Below are 14,073 nucleotides of genomic sequence, written 5' to 3' on the forward strand. Positions count from 1 at the left end.
TTGAGTGAGTATATTCGGATTCACTCTCCAGACCATCATCTGTCGAGAAGGGGCTAATATTGACTTTCCATTTTATCCGGCGCGACAGGACTCGACATGAACATCTAATGCGGAACAAAAAGAATCGTGCCTCGTTGTCGGGATTCGCGGATCTTCTACTGACCACGAAGGGCACACGCATGAATATTGAAGCAACTTGATAACATGCGGTCATGACGATCCATCTGACCAGCACGAAAAATACAAATAAGAACATGTGGAGTTGGAAGAAAGCATCTAAATCAACTTTGGCAGCTTGGAGCACCAATCAAGGACCGTCGAGATGAACCGTTATCTAATTTTATCAGTCGTGCGTCACAAATTCCTAGTTATAAATTCCTACTGCGCATAAGCTGAGAATACCCGCTAATTCTGAACAAGGATTATGCAGGAGCTCCTCTGGGCACTAGTTCATTCAGTGGTAGACCTATAGGCACAGGAGCGATGATATCTTGCCGACAGGTCATCCACGAGAATGGGATATTTTTTACTGTGTGGGCACTGCGAAGGAGAAAGTCATCAGGAAGCAGTTGACAAGGCAAAATGGGAGCTGCCTCAGTGGTTGGGAGGCGTGGGTAGGTCAGTCCGTCTCCTGTGTTTCCACCTGTGATGATTGAGTTCCGGCGAAGGGGATGATCAATGTGGCTCTTTCGCAGATTGTTCGCAGGTGGTTCATGCGGGTGGTCCGCCGCACTACTTCGAGAAGCTCAAGCATAAGCGACGAAGATCAGGTGTACAGCTGACGGAAGACTAAGCCGTCAGTCGGTTCGCTGACAGTGCGAAATAGGGTCCAATGTCCTTGAGTTCAGCCCCGCGTGGGCTTTGATCGAAGGGCGGTCTCAACCTCTCATCTTGGACCTCGCCGTAAAAGGTGGTATCTGCCTATATCTGCTTCATCGATGATATCAGTGACGGTTACGAAGCAAGCAGGTCAGATTTCTGCCGCCCCAGCGTCAATTCATGCCCAAAGGCCTCGGCAAGCTTGTTGCGCGTGGTGTATGCGTCGCCGCTGCCTCACCGAACTTATGAACCCGCGGAGAGGTGAGTAAGGGTTATCTGGGGATATTTCGGGCCGTAGGTATGTGGCTCTTGACCAGAATGCAATCACGCCCTCCACCTGGACGAAGTTGGCGCCTGGATAAGGAGAAATTCCTGACCATGAATCTTAATGCCATGTTTTCAGACGGCAAGCGAAGGCAGGCAGGCAATGCGAGACCGATCGAGCGCCTCCATCGATGCGCTAGATTCCCTCAACGTATTGGCAGATCGATCCCTCCTGGCTTTCTCTATCTCCACATGGAAGACTGGCCGAACCTCAAGCTTCAAGTTCGACCATTAATCAGGCAATTCATGAAACAATTTGGAAAGTCAAGTTTGTCGAGTTAACGTATAGCGGTCGCACTTGCGGAGAATCCAGATGACAGGGATCCGCGTTGGACGTGGCCATGTTCACCGCCGAACCAATGGACTTTCTTCGCGCAGCGACATCGGATGAGCATTTTATGCATGCTTTAGCCTGAACATACGGAGCTGGAAAGGCTCGCCAAACATTCCGACGTGAAGAAAAAGAGGCCATCGGCAGGCCGGGGCAACAACCCGCTAATACTGCGAGCACCGCACGGTCAAAATCGTATATGAATTGTTACCCCCTGCGTTGTGGCCGACGGAAGAGATCTCCACGACGAATCCGGTGGCGTGACGGCCGGGTGTGAGGCCGCACCCGGCACATTGGCGGTGTACTTACTCGCCTACACCAAGTGACGCAACGAGCACGGCACCCACGGCTGCAAGGTTACGATAGTCTCAGCAAACTCGAGCGGCCGGACCGTCGTAAATGTATACGCACGTAAGCTCCGCCGCTCAACTTGGGCAGCGTTCGCCCAGGAAGGCTAAATAACGTGGGCAACAGGTCACTCCGCTGCTCGCGCTACAAAGCGAAAACGCGAAGTGTCACATCTTATTGATCTGCCACTCTGTGCCCTCAGGCCTCAGAAATTGGGTCCGGGAAGGGACTAGAATTTCAATTTTTGTACGGTTCATAAGCCGCATAAATGAAACGCAGCTGATATCTGATCATCACATTCAATCGCAGGTGGACCAACACCGAATGCGAGATATTCACTTGTAGCTTCCAGCTGACACAGAAACCGACCACGAGGGGTGCATTGAGACACTCAAACCATCGTGTTGGCACAACAAACGAGATGCAGAACAATGGATCACAGCACATGATGGATGATGACAAAATTGGGAATCAGGAGTTGACCTTCCACAAAGGTCGTTTGCGCAATTTTCGTGTGACATGGACGTGCACCGAACCCCCGCCGAAATTACCTCCTCCAAAGGCAAGCACCACAGTCTCCTCCGCCCCCTGACCCCGCGCGATGCCCTGCTTCCTCAGGTCGATCGCCTCCTTTGCAAACTTGAAGCGGCTCTGGTCGGACCCTGCAACAACGGACACCATGAGAATAATCCAAGGCGAGCAGCCGCGTGACGCACCTATCTGGAACTTTGGTGATTCCACTGCGGCCTTAAACAGGTCAAACGGCACGCGTGAATAGACCTGCAGGAGGGTGTCGCGACCAGCATCTGAATGCTGGCCATCTGGATGTGGCGAGACCGGCGTTGCCTGCCCGCCGACATTGAGCATGTTCGGGAGGGTGGCGACGAGGTAGTGGAACACATCGCCCTTCAGCCGTGCCGCGTACGACCCAAAGATTGCCGTCCGCGATGGCGGCAGCTGGTGAGGATCGACCGGTGTCGACGTCCCATCAGAAGACGGTGGGATGGAGTCGACGAAGTCGAGCCATTCGGAAATATTCTCCATCGAGATGGACTGTCGGCATACTTCATACGCATAGTTGCAAAGCTCATCCATTCCGCCTAAGAGACAGCCAGCCGCTAGGACGGCCCGTGCGTTTCCCGGGTTGATCATGCTTAGTGAGTGGGAAGAGTAGAGATAACCCAAGGCTGGATATCACATTGACGTCAGCATTGAGCCATGGGGCATACGGACATCGGTAGATTATACCTATAGCGAAGCCCTGATATATGTGCAAAGTGAGATAAAATTACACGCGCATTATCTAGATCAAGGTGCGAACCTCATCGGTGATCTCTGGCTCGTTTTCAAAACGCACTACAACTACACGCTGCCCCGAAGTTTGAGGGGATGTCGACATCATATGTGCAAGGAATGGCGAACGGGATAGTATAATGGCATGTAGCCGATAGGCGTTTTGATGGAAATGCTGAGTATACAAGTCGGGCGGTGAGTAGACAAAGAGGAAAAAAGACATAAATGCCTACCAAAATGGTGTCCGCATAGTTCTAGTGTAAGAGTACGAAGTCAGTTTGATGCTCTGGACGCATGGAGTTGATGATGACGCACACCAGTCTGGAAACCAGCATGGTAAAGGTGGTTTACAATATCTTCATGATGCAACTGGTAAGGTGACAGTGGCCTGCCAGGGGCAAGCGAGAAGACAGGATGCGTCAGATCGTAGTGCTCGGTGTATAAAGGCTCGGCATGAAATCCTCGCACGAGAAAAGAGGTAAACGGATGAACACAGGTCCATTATTGCTGTTTCTTGAATCTTTGCGTTGTGCTGGAACTCACCAATACAACGACTAGATTCATACCAGCCCTGTAGCACGAGACTTCACACCACGCACAGAGAGAACAGACAGGCAGATTGCGACAAGGAAGACGAGCAGCATATCCATGCTTTCCACTCACGAAGCGAACACGATCCTCCGCAAAGCCAAATCAAGAAAACACGAGACTCACTCTGCAAACCCATTCACGGCCGGCGCAGCACTGGTAGACGGGCCCGGGTGGTCTGCGTACGGTTCGTCCGGCCTCATGTCTACCACCACGCCGTTGCTGGGACCTGGTCCGATGTGACCATTCATGACTGAATATTTCAAAACAACCGGTAAAGGATGCTTCTTAGTTATGTGGACCGTATCTGAAAGTCGAACGGATGGCAGACAGGCGTAACAGCGTCCACGGACGGAGCGCGGCTGCGAAAAGTGTTTGGGAACGTGACCCTCCTTCCCTGTCACGTTTCGGCGGCTATTGCTACTCGAAAGGCCGCCAGGCGGCGGCGGAACTTGCTCGGAGACGGGAGCGGACAGAATTGCCACAAAACAAATAACGCACAACAACTGTGTAAAAAGGACACTTTCACTTTTGGGTTAGTGATGTTGCCAGGTGAGGAACGATCCTGGCCACCACGTCCAGCCAAGCGTCAAAACCCGATGAAAGATCCAGAGCCTGTCTCCGAGGATAGGGCTCTGGTCTTTCTGCGCGTGGCGAGGAAAAATGAGTACAGGGAGACCAGGGTTTCGGCCCTTGCCAAGGGGCCTCATCAGGGGCCTTAACGGCTGGCCCTACCCTGCACATACTAGTTGAGAAGAAAGGCGGCTCTCTCTTCTTTCCTACTGGAATACGCACGAGCCGAGTGCACAGCCGCCTCTTTAGGGCCGGTCTGAAATCACCTCGCGCACCGTGGGCTCCTTGTAGGTCGCCCCTAAGGCCAAGAGGTAGTGGTTGGGAGAGGCTTTGCAGTGGCACCCGCTGCTCGGCACGGTTCGTGACCAATCCTCCGCTCCAGTACCCAATTGGGCACTAATCCTCCCTGGGTGGACAGACGAGGCTGGATCGGGAGAGCTTGCTCTCCGAGCAAGAATTTCCAAAAAATATGTCGCGTGGCCAAATATACACAAAGTTCTGCCTCGACGACCTTCATTTTCGAATGCAAATATCTCCTCAAGCTGGATTGTTTCTCCATTCTTGCATATTTGGACTCTTAATGCATCAGGAAAACCCAACTTTTACTTAAAGGTGTCCTTATGTGACTTAAATGCACTTATAAGCCTTAAATAAGGTAAAAAAGGACAAAAAGTCCATAAGTCATATTTTCTTAGAGGCTTAAAAGTCGACTTTTGAGAACTTATGGGCCTTAAATAAGGCAAAAAAGGACAAAAATTCGGACTAAGTCCCATAAGTAAAAGTCTTTTTTCCTGATGTGTCAGCATGCAAGGCATGGTACTGAGGATTATGTCCTTTTCCCATATTATCTGTTTGCTGTTCTTCACAGCTTCCCCTGAGAACAGAGTTCATGGTTGTTGAATGAGCTGGAGGACACCGGAAAGTGATAAAGGCTTCCCAATAGTATGGTAGGCAGGGCAGGAATATGCATTTGTGGTTGAGGAAGATCTGGATTGTATGTGATTTGTCTTAGTCTGTATATTACAGAATTCATGCTGTTCATCAGGAACTCGGGATAGCTCTATAGGCTCCACATGGTAGCAAACTGGAACCCGACTGGTGTTGGGAACACTTGATCCTGTCAGATGGCAACAGAATGGAAACCAGCTGCGTTGTGCATATGGTAAGTGGGTAAGGTACGATATATGATACTATAGAACATACCTGCATTGTGCATATGGTAAGCGGGTAAGGCACAATGGAGGGGGATAAACGAACGTATAGTGGGCAAAAGCAAATAGTGACAAATGAATGTAAATAGAGGAGCAAATAGTGATGGGAAAAAGAAGAATGGAAGTGACACATTAGTCACATGGTGAACAAGTGACCATGGTGAGGCAGGTGACAGCGTTCTGTGGTAAGTACAAAAGGTCGGGCTTACACCCCTCCCCACCGTGAAAAAGAAGGTGCAATCACCTAGATTTCCAAGTGTACAATGCGACGAAATCCTCAAGTTCTCGATGGGGTAGCCATTGATCGGCTTCCGAGTCCCACCCTTTTCAGCATATAAGGTATTGCCATCCGCGACCTCATTGACATTGATCTAGAATTCATTCCACTTCTCATTCCTTGCAGCCAGCTTCTGTGAGGATTGGTCCAGGATGGTCAGGCTCACAAAGAGGGAAGAGGGTGTGGTTGTTAGGGCGGTAGCATTCAAGTTGAGAGGAATGGAAGGTGGAAAATATATTCATTGACTTGGGGAGTTGGAGGGTGTAGTGGGAGGTATCAGGATGTGCTTCCAGTATGCGGTACAGTCCATTGAAGTGGGGCATGAACTTTGCAATATGAGTGTCGCCACATTGCATGTAATCACATTGGCAGTAAAGTGTGGATAATAGAACATTGTCATCGATGTTGAAGTGAGAATCAGATTGTCGATGAAGGTTCACAGTGTCTGCTTGGAACAGTTTCGCTGCAAAAAGGTTATCTTGGGCCGTGAGGACGTTAAGTTCAATAAATGTTAAGACCTTTGCGGCAAGTTCCACTTCAGAGATGGGAATTTTCGGTGAGAGTGTCTTGACATCACTGTTAAACAGTGGGGGAATAATATGAGGGGAGCGTCTCATCTGGAGTTGGAAGGGGGAAATTCCCGTGGAGGAGTTCATGGAGTTCATGATGCAGAAACGTACATATGGGAGCACTTTCACCCAACCCTTTTGGTTACATTGCATGTGGTAATGAAGACATTGAATGACGGTTTTCATATGCTCAGAAAGACCATTGGTCTGTGGATGATACACCATTGACATCTTGTGTTTGACCTCGGTCAGTTTACATAGAGACCGCCAGAAGTCGGACAAGAATGTGGAGTCTCGGTCGGAGATGATCTCTGTAGGTAGGCCATTCTCACAGTACTAAGAGTCAAAGAAGAGGGCGGCAAAGATGGGGACAGAGGCGTCGGTTCGCAAGGGAATTATCCACACATCGGAGCCAAGGTGATCAATGATGGTTGCGAGAGCATTAAAACCATCATCTTCTGGTAGCGATCCGATGAAATTGATGGTGATAGAGTCACAGTGGTCATCGGGGACAGGCAGGGGATGTAGTGGACCTGCAGGTTTGTGTGAGCATCTCTTGTTTTGTTGGTAGTCAGAAAAAGAGGGTACATAGGCCTCTTCGAGGTCGCGGCACATATTTGGCCAGTAATATGCATCACATAGAGTGGCGTATGACTTCTCCACCCCAAAGTGACCGAGTAAGTCGTGTGCCAGTTGAAAGAGGGACTCACAGAGTGAATTGACCTTGGGAATGAGCAGTCTGTCTCCCAAGTACAGAAGGCCATTCCGAGAGTGCACTTCAGGAGTAGATTTGACATTGTGCAGAAGTTTCTGGCAAAAGGTGTCATTGGTGTAGCCTTGCACAATTTGCGAGAGCAATGCGAGTTCTGTGGAGATGCGAAAGGTCACTGCCAGAAGTCTGAGTTCTGTGCGTGTAATCTGCTCATCTGTCTGTGGTGGGAGATGGGAGAGTGCATCAGCGACTGTGTTATCCTCACCTGGAATGTAACAGATTAAAAAATCATAGTCTGCCAAGAATTCCTGCCAGCGTGCTTGACGGCAGCTGAGGTCACATTGTGTGGAGAAGTTCTCTACTGTCCTGTGGTCTGTGTAAATGATGAAGGGGGTTTCAAGAAGGTCAGTTCTCCACTTCTTTAATGTGTGCATAATGGCGAGCATTTCCTTCTCATGGGTGGGGTATCATGATGCCGCACCAGAGATTTGCATGGAATCAAAGGCAACAGGGTGAGAGAGCATCCAAGAGGGTCCAACAGAGAGCACAGCACCAGTCCCCCATTCACTGGCATCAGTAGTCAGGAAGATCTTGTTCTGACTGAGATTGTTGTGATCTATGGTGGTGAGACATTCATGGCTAAGAACAAGTTCCTTCATAGCTTCAAATGCGAGTTGGTGCCTCTGTTCCCAGGCAGGGAAGAGTTTCTCAGCAGACTTCATAGTGAGTGGTGTGAGTATGGAGGTGTGGGCAGTGAGTTGGGGCAAAAACACAGAGATATAATGAACAAGGCCGAGGAAGAAATGAACATCCTTGGCAGAACAAGGAACTGGCCAGTTCAATATTTGTTTGACCTTAGACACATTAGCTTCAATTCCTCGGGCCGAGATGTGATGTTCGAGGAAGTCAATTTCTGTGCAAAAAAGAGATGTCTTTTTGATGGAACAGAAGAGGTGAGCATCTCGGAGGGCATTGAGAATGGTGGTGACATTATGCTCATGTTCCTCGGTGTTCTGCGACCAAATGATGATATTGTTGAGGTAGACATGACAAATTTTGCCAATGTGTTGACGTAGTGCTGCTGTCATCCTGCATTGATGTGTAGATGGGGCATTTCGACAGCCTTGCGACATAATGAGCCACTCATACAACCCGAATGATATGTGAACAGCAGTGTACTTTACATCATTGGGATGTATGCATGTCTGGTAGAAGGCATTTGTCATGTCGATCTTACCCCAGATGTTCTCTTTCGCGCAGTCGAATAGTATATCGTTGATGAGGGGGAGGGGAAAATGATCAGAGATAGTGTTTTCATTCAATTTCCGATAATCATTCACCCACTGGGGAAGAGCAGTGGGATCTGATTTTGGAATAATGAAGGCAGGTGCGGCGTACTCTCTAGAGGAGGGGCACATCCATCCTGCATCTAAGTGTTGTGTGAGTAAGGTTTGCCAGGCCTCATGATACTTCTTGGAACAGCCATAGAAATGGGAGAAAATGACCTTATGTGGATCCTTGAAGAGGAAACGATGATACACGTCGGTAGGAAGGTCAGTGAGTGGTGGGGTGTCCTCAGGAAAACGGTCTGAAAACTGGTGTTTGAATGATGCGTCGAGGTCAAGCAAGCATTGTTCATTAGCGAGCTTCTCAATTGCAGTGCGGATGAAGGGGAGCGAATGCGGCTGTAAGGGTGTCTCACAGCAATGGTCCACATCAGCCTTATGTGAAAGTAAGCGTTGTCGCAATTCATCGATCATTGTCATCGTGGCTGCCACCACATGCGATCTCTGTTGAGGTGTGGACAATTTGTGAATTGGAATAGATGGACATGTGGGGGATCCGCTGGAAGCAAGAAGATTGTAGCTGGACGATTTGTGTACTGCAGTTCGTTTGGAAGAGTCAACAACAATCTTGTTGCATTGAAGAAATGGTAGACCTAGTATTACAGGTACAGACAAGTTTGGCATGACAAGAGCGGGGACAACAAGGGAGTGGAAGGACTGATCGATGGAATGGAGTTTAAGTTTGACCCAGTGTGAAGAAAGAGAAAGCTCTGCTGATGAATCTCCATCCTTTTGGAAGGCGATGTTAGATGAGATGGGCTTGTGTAATGGTTGCTGATGAAGACCAAGTTGGCATACAAGGGATTCGTCAATGAGAACTGCATGAGACCTGTCGTCAATGAGTGTTTTAATGGGCAGAGAGAACTTGAGATGTGGTCTGTCGATAAGACAAGACCAATAGAGATTGGGTGAAGAGAATACAGGAATGTACTCATCCAAATCGGAGTCAGTCCCATTGCCAAGTGATGTGGACTGGGGGAAGACTGCGGTGATGTAGGCAGGCTCATCAGCATGTTCATCGCCAACAAGAATGGTTGCAGAGAGTTTTGCCTTGGTGGCCTTCTCGGCAAGGACAGCCTTGATCTGATCCTGGATATTGTCCTCAGAGATTGGGATATACATTTCAGGATCGGGGTAACTATTAGTGCAGTCAGAGCTCTGATGGTCCTGCTTGGGGAGACAACATTTGAAACAGCCATTGTATTTCAGGAGTACACGGTGCTCGTCGTTAGTGAGGGCCTTCAGATGTTTAGACTGACCATCAGCATTAGTGTCCGCTTGACACTTGGCATTGGTGGAACAGGCATTGTACTTCACACATTCTTTAGTGACAGCAGATGCGACGTGATCGTCTTCTTCATGGAGGTCTTCGTCAATCTGTTTGACAGCAAGGAGCCACTGCGAGAACAGTAAGATATCCTTGAGTTCCTTAGCATGGTGAGAGGAGTTCAACTTGCATTTGAGGTGAGAGTTTACTCCAGTGTGGAGCTGGATATGCAATTCGACTTTGTCGAGAGCAAGAAGAGTGCGAGAAATGATCACCGCTTTAGCCTGTACCTTGTTGGCCCAGTCTCAGAAAGGACAGTCTCCTTGTTTGGAGCCCATGACCTCATCACAGATATTGCTATCCCAGTCACGGGGAAGGTAAGTCACGTGGACTTTGAGAAGGAAGTCTTTGAAGGTGAAGGCATTAAGACGGGCCTGGTTGGCATCGTATCAGACAGAAAGGTGGGGATCATCCATGCGAGAGGCAATGGTCAAGACCTGGAGTTCCTCTGCAAGGTTGGCCTTCTGAAAATGGTGTTCGCAGGTGGTCTGCCAGGTGTCGATGATGGAGGGAGTCAGATCACCTAGAAGAAGTTTTGGCAGTTGACTTTCCTTCAGGAAATCAATGATAGCGAGTTTGTTCACCATGATGGGTGACTGTATGTGCTCAGAATCGAAGACGGTTTAATGGTTTCAGGCAATACAACAATGAAGGATTCCGAATGGGATGATGCTTCAGAAATTCCCAAAGGGGATGAACAGATTGGAGAGGAGAGAGCAGCTGAGTCGTCGATGGCAGTCGACAAACTAGCAGCTTCTTGGATAGCCTAACCTCACATCCTCAGGGGAAACACGATAGAAGGTGGTTGGCGACTGTACGAAATGGTGACCGATAGTTGCGACAGACAAATGCCAGTCACGCGGCAGGGTTGGTTCGATGTTCAAAAAAAAGTGGAACCCGACTGGTGTCGGGAACACTTGATCCTGTCAGATGGCAACAGAATGGAAACCAGCTGCATTGCGCGTATGGTAAGCAGGTAAGGTATGATACATGATACTATAGAACATACCTGCATTGCACGTATGGTAAGCGAGCAAGGCACAACGGAGGGGAATAAATGAACGTATAGTGAGTAAAAGCAAATAGTGACAAATGAATGTAAATAGAGGAGCAAATACTGTAATGAAATGACCTTAGGTTCACGGCCTGTAACCTGTGACCTGTTTTCTTTCCCAGTTCACAGTTCACAGTGTAGGAGTGACCTGTGACTCAAGCTCAGTTCAGATGCACTGCAGGCGCCTGCCGATGGTCCACCATGCCTGATGCTGTGAGCACTGGTGACATTCTCTTTTGCTTCCAGTTCACAGACACCTATGACGCGCTACAAACCCTTAAGCGAGTTCAGTTCACGAGGCCTGTGATGTGTGACTGAACCTAAGGTTGTTTCACTACAGTAGTGATGGGGAAAAGAAGAATGGAAGCAACACATTAGTCACATGGTGAACAATTGACCGTGGTGAGGCAGGTGACCACATTCTGTGGTAAGTATGAAAGGTCGGGCTTACACAAACAGAGCCCCAGAGTAATGAAAACCCCCCCCATCATATGGAGCAGGCCATTTCTGTGCCGTGCTGGATAGAGATCGCGTCTCTGCATGGAGCTGGATGGAGACAGCATGTGGCTTATGGGACATACTCGCAAGCATCAGGAAAAAGCATGTACAAAGAGATATCAATGCTGTCTATATACATCTGCTTGCTTGGGGCATTTAGCACTCTCTGTCTGTAGCTGGCATCTCCATGCAGAGGTACAATCTCAATCCAGCTCTGAATGGAGCTGAGGAGATTTATCCTCCATACGGAGGAATCCCAATTCCCTGATGTTGCTAAAGATTTTGGTGTATATGTGTTCTGCACACATATAATACTCATGTGTACATCAGCAATGAAGTATGACAGGTCTGAAGAGGGGTACAGTTATTTACTGGTCCTTGAGACACTACTGGTGTTCAGCTTTTTCTTACTCAATTCTCACTCAATTCTTAATTTTTTTCTTCAGAGTTTTTGGCAGTAGCACTATGCAAGCTGCAACTGCAAGCTCTTAAGAGGGTGTAGTGAAGTGTACACCTTCTGATCCTACAAAACATAGGTACACTGCTGTTTGGGCCAAAGCTCAGGTAGATAGTCTATTTCTGAGATTAGAAGACAGTTTACAAAAAGATCAGATTAGCATCATATGGACATTTTTGGAACATTACAAGCGGGATATCTTCCGGATACCTTGCTGCTCTCAGCCTGATATTCTCCATTCACACTTCTGCTGAGCTTTGCCCTTCACGAAGACTTTACTGAGATTTTCGCCAAAATCTGCCTGGTGGTGTCAACTGTGAGAACTACTAAAACATCACATCTTTTTTCGGCATGGTCTGATGTCGTCAAAGTCCACTTCTCTCTTTGACTCTATGCCTCCAACTTCTCATTCGTCCTGGTCACACCTTATGTTCCAGCATAGTCCTTATTCTGTTCTACCACCTATTGCACATTTTTAAGCTTAAGTGCCTTCCTTATGCAGTGTTTTCTCTGCTGGACTTCTTGGGCTGTGACTAAGCATCTCTGTCTGGCCTCAGCTGTAGTGCTGGCTCCCACACCAACGTCATCTCTGCCCAACTGCGCAAATACCCTGTATGAGGTGCCTTTCAGTGCATACCCCACCTCTGTGCCCTGCTGACACTTCAAGGTACCCTCCCAAGTTAGCTCTTAGCTTCAACATAATCTATATTGTGTAGTAGCTAAGAGCCTCTCAGGTGTCAGACAGACCATGGTACCAATACATGTCCCAGGGCATTATATGGGATTACCCAGGGCAAAGGCAGGGCAAAGGCAGGGTAAAGGCAGGTCCAATGGCACAATTATCATATAGGATGTCCTATAGTACTAGAGCATTGATATTTATATGCCAGTATTACTGGTTGTCCCATGGTGCCAGGGGTACATAGAGATGTCTCACTATTACTGGTTGTCCCATGGTGCTAGGAGTACATAGAGATGTCCAACTATTAGTAAAAGATGTATTTTCCGGCTATTGTATGTGTAGTTTTTATACTTTATTTCACTCTCATATTATCTAAGCCTTAATTATAAAAACAATGACTATAGTGATATAAACAAGCTTTATTTGCATATTATATAAGGTGGGATCTCTCATTTTAAGGACATCCTAAGATGTGATTTTAAGATTCACAGATATTTAGTCTCTTCTTTAGCCTAAAGTTTCTATTAAACTACTATAATTATCTAGAGATTTATACTAACAGTTGAATTACTAAGGTTTAAGAGTGACAGGTCCTTACATGGGATATCCTATCACATAAAGAGACATCCCATAATACAAAGGTGTCATTCAGTGAATGCATTTCTGAGTGTAACTTGACTGAAGTCTTAGGTCAAATGCCTTTCTTTTTTCATTCAAATACAGTATATGATAGGAGACATGACAAGAATATATCTCCTTTGCTAGTATATTAGTAGACTGAGTTGTTCTATTTCTTAAGACACTTAGTGAAAGTTTTAGTATAGCTATGATACATACTATATGCCAAAGATTATATCATGTTAGTTTAAACATTATGTCAGAAAATGTAAAATTGATTTTAAAACACAAGAATAAACATTGTTGTTTGACCTGTCTTAGTTGTTATATGAGCTAATAAAGTTGTTGTACATGCTACCAATAGTAATATAGTCTTTATAACATTACAAATGCCTACGCAATACTTGATATGGGATATCCTGCTTTCTATAAATATTTTACAATATATAAAGTGCAAATAAGGCACTTATTTACAGTATTCTAGTCACTGTTTTTATAATTAGAGCTTATACAATATGAGTGTAGAACAAAGTATTAAAAATACCATACAATAGCCTGAAAATACATCTTTTACTAATAGTGGGACATCCTTATGTACCCCTGACACCATGAGACAACCAGTAATACTGAGATATAAATATCAATACTCTAGTACTATAGGATATCCCATATGATAATTGTGCCATTGGACCAGCCTATGCCCTGCCTTTGCCCTGGGTAATTCCATATAATGCCCTGGGACATGTATTAGTACCATAGTCTGTCTGACATCTGGGAGGCTCTTAGCTACTACACAATATAGATCATGTTAAAGCTAAGAGCTAGGTCAGAAGGGTACCCTGAAGTGATAACAACCACTACAAAAAATGATGCTAGAAACTGTTACATATGTGCCGATAAGAATCACTACAAAAAATAACCCTAGAAACTGTTACAAATGTGCCTATAACAAGATATTAAATTGTATATAAGAAATTGTTATTATATTCTCTACTAACTCCTAGTATGCCATCTAATAATGTGTAGTCTTCGCACTCTCTTCAACT

General features: G+C 46.8%; 2 protein-coding genes across 2 annotated transcripts; both read right to left on the reverse strand.

The window, feature by feature from the left end:
• Positions 1-2,293: 2,293 nt before the first annotated feature.
• Positions 2,294-3,954, reverse strand: SCP_0410090 (hypothetical protein; the record flags this gene model as incomplete). The annotated part of the gene is made up of 7 exons (XM_027757736.1): positions 2,294-2,484; positions 2,539-3,009; positions 3,071-3,083; positions 3,144-3,290; positions 3,349-3,369; positions 3,431-3,503; positions 3,830-3,954. 7 exons carry the CDS (start codon positions 3,952-3,954, stop codon positions 2,294-2,296), a joined length of 1,041 nt encoding a protein of 346 aa, XP_027613537.1.
• Positions 3,955-7,512: 3,558 nt separating this feature from the next.
• Positions 7,513-10,305, reverse strand: SCP_0410100 (Transposon Ty3-G Gag-Pol polyprotein; the record flags this gene model as incomplete). Its single annotated transcript, XM_027757737.1, has 3 exons — positions 7,513-9,942; positions 10,000-10,092; positions 10,156-10,305. 3 exons carry the CDS (start codon positions 10,303-10,305, stop codon positions 7,513-7,515), a joined length of 2,673 nt encoding a protein of 890 aa, XP_027613538.1.
• Positions 10,306-14,073: the final 3,768 nt, after the last annotated feature.

Source organism: Sparassis crispa, assembly GCF_003851025.1.
Source record: "Sparassis crispa DNA, contig_000003F, whole genome shotgun sequence".
NCBI classification, from domain to species: domain Eukaryota; kingdom Fungi; phylum Basidiomycota; class Agaricomycetes; order Polyporales; family Sparassidaceae; genus Sparassis; species Sparassis crispa.